The sequence below is a fragment of the Lampetra planeri genome, chromosome 14, assembly GCF_965212315.1.
Source record: "Lampetra planeri chromosome 14, kcLamPlan1.2.h2, whole genome shotgun sequence".
Classification (NCBI taxonomy): Eukaryota; Metazoa; Chordata; class Hyperoartia; order Petromyzontiformes; family Petromyzontidae; genus Lampetra; species Lampetra planeri.
The window spans coordinates 9,958,910-9,965,517 of NC_136120.1; the positions used below are offsets into that span (position 1 = coordinate 9,958,910).

At 57.3% G+C, this 6,608-nt stretch overlaps 1 protein-coding gene across 1 annotated transcript; it reads left to right on the forward strand.

Annotated features, from left to right (window-relative positions):
* The first annotated feature begins 596 nt into the window (after window positions 1-596).
* On the forward strand, window positions 597-6,349 carry KLHL31 (kelch like family member 31). The gene is made up of 3 exons (XM_078600545.1): window positions 597-719; window positions 3,317-4,502; window positions 4,866-6,349. The coding sequence occupies exons 2-3, from the start codon at window positions 3,322-3,324 to the stop codon at window positions 5,596-5,598; spliced, it is 1,914 nt and encodes a 637-aa protein (XP_078456671.1). The 5' UTR covers window positions 597-719; window positions 3,317-3,321; the 3' UTR covers window positions 5,599-6,349.
* The last annotated feature ends 259 nt before the right edge of the window (window positions 6,350-6,608 follow it).

Here is a 6,608-nt window from a genome sequence, read left to right on the forward strand (position 1 = left end):
TTGGAGGTTTTTTTGCAAGGGCATACAATTCAAACTTGACATCAGATTTTAAGCAACAACAAAAAAGCTATAACTTTAGATTTTTTTGGGCCCTCATATTTCTGAGGCCAATCATTGTCAACGAATTTTCGTTTCGTTAATCCAGTCCCACGAGGTTGTGTTGTATCTTGGTGTGTTTGCAATGGTGTTGACATTAAATAAATTAATCCCTCATGATTTATCATCAGATACCGTCGTCACCAGAGCAGCAGCAGCAGCAGCAGTCAGATCTCGCGAACGCAATCTTACTCATCAAACACAATAAACGTGATCAACGGCAAACCACCCTTTCTACTTGCACGAGTTTCCCCCTAACAATTGTAACTCCTGCGCTAGAAGATGAAATTGTCCTTCGAGCCACCGACTTTCCCACCCCCCTCACGGACAGACGCGCACAGCTGACAGCCGCATCACTGGCGGAGTGATACCCCCCCCCACACCACCAACCCCTACCGATTCCTGCGCGTGCTCCGTCGTGATTCGCCCCGGCCGTGTCTCCCTGCGCGAAGAAAACGAGTGCCGGTGGCTTCATAAGCGCGTGTCCGTGCGCGCGTAACCCCCGCGCCAGCTCCTGGCTCCCAGCTCCGGGCTACAGATTCCCAATCTACGGGCTCCAAGGCTCTGCTGGCACCCAGAGTCTCTCGAATCGCAAGCTCCCGGAGTCCACGGTCTCCAAGCCGGTAAGAGACCCCCGCCCGTCCCCCCGAGACCACGTGAACCCACGGGTTCCCCAAAGCACGTGGCTGCGTCACTGCGGAAAGTCGCCCCAAAACAACAAAAAAGTTGCCGGATGACGCTGGACAATGCACGGAGTTTTCCGTGCCGCACTCTATTTGCGTTCATCGGAATCTTTGTTTAGACTCTGGAGGAATCCGATGAGCCGTAAAGCTCTTGCTGTTCCCTCGCTGATGTCCAGTAGTGGCGGCTAGACATTGGAATCGCTCCGTCGGCTCGCCGGCAGGTCGCTTCGACGACAGGAACCTGCAACAGGATCGGCCGAGTCGGCGCTGGGGGCGGCGACAAAGCGCAGGGGTCAAGGTCACAGGGATGAGGAGGTGGATGACGAGGAGGTGGTGGAGGAGGAGGATGAGGAGGTGATGGAGGAGGAGGTGGTGGAGGAGGAGGATGAGGATGAGGAAGTGATGGAGGAGGAGGAGGATGAGGAGGAGGTGGTGGAGGCGAGAGCAGGGCTCGGCACCCCAGTTGGGTGTCGAGCCGTGACCCCGCTGGGCACCAGGCGCCCAGCTCAAGGGGATTCCGCCCCCTGGTCTGTGGGACATTGCCCGGCTCTGTGGGACACTTGCCCGGCTCTGTGGGACACTTGCCCGGCTCTGTGGGACACTGCCCGGCTCTGTAGGACACTTGCCCGGCTCTGTGGGACACTTGCTCGGCTCTGTGGGACATTGCCCGGCTCTGTAGGACACTTGCCCGGCTCTGTGGGACACTTGCTCGGCTCTGTGGGACATTGCCCGGCTCTGTGGGACACTTGCCCGGCTCTGTGAGACACTACCCGGCTCTGTGGGACACTTGCCCGGCTCTGTGGGACACTGCCCGGCTCTGTGGGACACTACCCGGCTCTGTGGGACACTTGCCCGGCTCTGTGGGACACTTGCCCGGCTCTGTGGGACACTTGCCCGGCTCTGTGGGACACTTGCCCGGCTCTGTGGGACACTTGCCCGGCTCTGTGGGACACTTGCCCGGCTCTGTGAGACACTACCCGGCTCTGTGGGACACTTGCCCGGCTCTGTGGGACACTGCCCGGCTCTGTGGGACACTTGCCCGGCTCTGTGGGACACTGCCCGGCTCTGTGGGACACTGCCCGGCTCTGTGGGACACTGCCCGGCTCTGTGGGACACTGCCCGGCTCTGTGGGACACTGCCCGGCTCTGTGAGACACTACCCGGCTCTGTGGGACACTGCCCGGCTCTGTGGGACACTGCCCGGCTCTGTGGGACACTGCCCGGCTCTGTGGGACACTGCCCGGCTCTGTGGGACACTGCCCGGCTCTGTGGGACACTTGCCCGGCTCTGTGGGACACTGCCCGGCTCTGTGGGACACTGCCCGGCTCTGTGGGACACTGCCCGGCTCTGTGAGACACTACCCGGCTCTGTGGGACACTGCCCGGCTCTGTGGAACACTGCCCGGCTCTGTGGGACACTGCCCGGCTCTGTGGGACACTTGCCCGGCTCTGTGGGACACTGCCCGGCTCTGTGGGACACTGCCCGGCTCTGTGGGACACTGCCCGGCTCTGTGGGACACTGCCCGGCTCTGTGGGACACTTGCCCGGCTCTGTGGGACACTGCCGGGCTCTGTGGGACACTTGCCCGGCTCTGTGGGACACTTGCCCGGCTCTGTGGGACACTTGCCCGGCTCTGTGGGACACTGCCGGGCTCTGTGGGACACTTGCCCGGCTCTGTGGGACACTGCCCGGCTCTGTGGGACACTGCCCGGCTCTGTGGGACACTGCCCGGCTCTGTGGGACACTTGCCCGGCTCTGTGGGACACTACCCGGCTCTGTGAGACACTGCCCGGCTCTGTGGGACACTTGCCCGGCTCTGTGGGACACTGCCCGGCTCTGTGGGACACTTGCCCGGCTCTGTGAGACACTGCCCGGCTCTGTGGGACACTTGCCCGGCTCTGTGGGACACTTGCAGTGAGAGTCGCCGCGGGTCGGGAATGCGCTGAGCGTTGTTGTCCAGCGCGCTGCGCTATGAATAGCGCAGCCGCGCGCGTATTGATAGCGCGAGGCACTGGCGCCTTGTAGGGTCGCCCGCCTTACAAGGCGATGGCGCTGTCCTACAGTGCCGGCTGCTCGCCCGTCCTGCTCCTATTTAAAGATTTGATGTCATTCGCTCTCGTGCGTCCGCGTAAAAGCCTTAATTGCAGGTGTCTGATGAATCAGAAAGAGCGTTATATTTTGCCGCGAGCTACGATGTTTTTGGAGAGAGGGTTCATTAGTTTCCATATATCTCTTTTGTGTCTGATGTAGTTTAAATCTCATGGTTTTATCTACCCAGGTCACTCTTGCGCGTGCGACTGACTATCCAACCCCCCCCCCCCATCTCTTGATTTCTCACTTGGGTTAAGCGATATGAATTTGGAAACTTGAAGCTGCTCTGTCAGCAGCCGATCCGACTTTTACGACGGCTGGCTGGCAATGTTTTGGAAAAGTGTCCCGTGGTGAATGTAACGTTGACCGCTGCGATCTCGCCAATGCTCCCCTCTCCGCTTGCGGCGGGCTCGTAACCTTGCACGGTGTGTGGGTGTCTCGGGCGCAGATCCAATGGCACCCAAAAAGAAGAGCAACAAGAAGGTAAACAAGGATGAGGTTACCGACATGTCCATCATGCAAATGCTCGCCGAAAAGGAGATCAACAAAGTCAACATCTGGAATAACCACCTGGACGAATGGAACGGACTACCCAAGGCCGTCTCCGACGTCGGCAATCCAGCGCACAGCGAGAAGCTTCTGGAAGGGCTCAAGTTTATGCAAAATGAGAAATTCCTCTGCGATTTCACGCTGGTCACCAAGACAAAGTCGTTCGAGGTGCACAAAGTGGTGGTCGCGTCCTGCAGCGAGTACATCAGGAGTGTGCTGCGCAAGGACCCCATGCTTCAGAAGGTTGAGGTGAACGACGTGTCCGCCGTGGGCATGGCTGGGGTCGTCACGTACGCTTACACGGGCAGGCTCGGCCTGTCCCTCGCCACGGTGGGAAGCGTGCTCTCCTCGGCAACCCGCCTGCAGGTCTCGTCCCTGCTCAAGATGTGCTGCGACTATTTGATGAAGGAGTTGAACGTGGAGAATTGCCTCCACGTGGCCAACATCGCCCGTGCCTTTGACCTGCACAACACCAAAGATGTGGCCGAAAAGTTTCTCAGGGAGAATTTTGTCGATTTCTCAGAAACGGAGGAATTCCTTAAGCTGAGTTTCGATCAAATCAACCAGTTCCTCCAAGATGACACGCTCGAGATTAATTCGGAGCTCACCGCTTTTCACATTGCTCTCAAGTGGCTCGAGCACGACGATAAACGCCTCAAGTTCTCCGGAGATCTGCTCAGCAACATTCGCTTCAGCACCATTTCAGCTCACGACTTGGTGACGTACGTGCAGACGGTGCCCAGAATGATGCAGGACCACGACTGCCACAAGCTGCTAGTGGACGCCATGAACTACCACCTGCTGCCCTACCAACAGAACACGCTTCAGTCTCGGCGGACTAAGCTGCGTGGAGGCCTCAAGGTGCTCGTGACGGTCGGCGGGCGCTCGGCGCTCACGGAGAAGTCGCTGAACAGAGACGTGCTGTACCGAGACCCCGAGATGGGCTGGGGAAAGCTCACTGAGATGGTGGCCAAAAGCTTTAACCAGTGCGTGGCAGTCATGGACGGGTTCCTTTACGTGGCGGGAGGCGAGGACCAGAATGACGCAAGGAATCAAGCCAAGCACGCCGTGAGCACCGTCTGCAGGTAACGCACTCCCACGGTGGCTAGGTAGATGTTAACTACCTCGCCTGGTATGCAGGAAGTCGTGGGTTCGACCCTGATGCCTGCTGTATATTTGGAGTTTGCATGTGTCTCTCCCCGTGGTCACTTGGATTTTTCTCCGTTTTTGTCTCCCCACATTTATAAACATGCGTTTTAGAATAGCTGGCTGCTATAAATTTCCGCGTGATAAGCCGCTTTGTTGAGCTATCATGTGTGACGAGGTCGCATCTGAAAAAGCGCTACACAGCTCAGCAGCCGTAACTCTGACATCATGCATGGTGATGCCGGTGCGCTTCAATCGTGCCGTTTTTGACATTAAATCATCGCTGCCGTACCCCTGCGCAGGTACGATCCTCGTTTCAACAACTGGATCCAACTCGCGAGCATGAGCCAACGGCGAACCCACTTCAGCATGAGCGCCTTGAACGGGCAGCTCTACGCCATCGGCGGTCGCAACCTGGAGGGCCCCCTGCTGGCCGTCGAGTCCTACGTGCCGGCCGTCAACCAGTGGCAGCCCAAGGCCGCCCTGGATGTGGCGCGCTGCTGCCACGCCAGCGCGGTCTCCGACGGCAATATCCTCGTCACGGGCGGATACATAAGCAACGCGTACTCGCGCACGGTGTGCGGCTACGACCCCTCGACGGACCGGTGGCAGGAGCGCGCCAGCCTGAGCACCCCGCGCGGCTGGCACTGCTCGGTGTCGCTGGGCGAGCGAGTGTTCGTGGTCGGCGGCAGCCAGCTGGGCCCGCGGGGGGAGCGCGTCGACGTGCTGACGGTGGAGGCGTTCAACCCGTTTTCGAGCCAGTGGAGCTACATGGCCCCCCTGGCAATCGGCGTGAGCACGGCGGGAGCGACGCTGCTCAACCACAGGCTGTACGTGTGCGGCGGCTGGAACGAGGGCGAGAAGAAGTACAAGAAGTGCATCCAGGTGTTCGACGCGGAGAATAACGAGTGGGCGGAGGAAGACGAGCTGTGCGACGCCGTGGTGGGCGTCTCGTGCTGCGCGCTGCTCATGCCCCGCCGGGGCCTCCGCGAGTCACGCGCCAGCTCAGCGTCTTCCGTGCCACTCAGCATCTAACGCCGCCGTCGGGGATGAGTGGGGGGGATCCACAGCCTCGTCACCGTTATTGTACCTGCGTGGTAGAACTCCCCGTCCTCCCCCCCCTTATCTGCAAATCGTCTTGCCTGTGAGGGCATTAGTAGACCCGCCGTTCTGCCCCTTTGTCTATGGAGGGAGCATTTGCAGATAAGATGGCTGATAGATTTCAACAGCAAAAAAGTTAGCGGCACTTGCAATATTGCGACCCTGGTGAAGATTCCATGGCATGGTACAGCAGTTCCCCGGGTTTAATGGATTTTCCTGCACCGCGTCGTGTGGTAGGATGTGGTGCATCCCCACGATTAGCACAACCACCAGAGATATCGTGACTGTCTGTGCACAAAGGCTCCTCTAACCCCGTATCTCTTGTTTACCTATGCAGAAGAGAGAATTATTAACAATAAAAAAATACGCCACTTTTGCCCGGTCTATATTTGCGTGGATATGTCGTGAAAAAATTCAGCAAACAAGGTCCTAGGCTTTGGCAGCACTGCCCCCCGTCTGGGTGATTATGTCTCCCATGTGGCGTGGCACTGACGATGCCATGAGGAACCAGGCAAGCGCAGCCCGTAGGGTTTCTGGGATTTACCCGTATTCACGTATATTTTTCACGTGTGACGTTCTCCATTCTTCCATCTGAGCGAAGTTCTTTGAGAGCGTATGCAATTATGCTGTGCACACATTAGGGAAATGGTATCCGATTATAAATAAAATGCCTGACTTGAAGTAATCTGGCAGTCATGTGCCCATCCCCCCCCCCCCCCCGTCTTCCGTCTGTATACTTAAAAAAAAAACTACCTGATATATTGTTTTATCTTTTTATTATGAAAATGTGTTTCAGTTTTAGAATCATTTTTGGAGTTGTGCTTTGAGTTTTCTAAAATGACACCAAACTTTGCCTTTTTGTCAGTTAATACTGCCGTGCAGACTTAATTCATCGTTTTAACAAGTTTGTTTTTTCAAATTTTCTCACTTTTATTCATCACAAT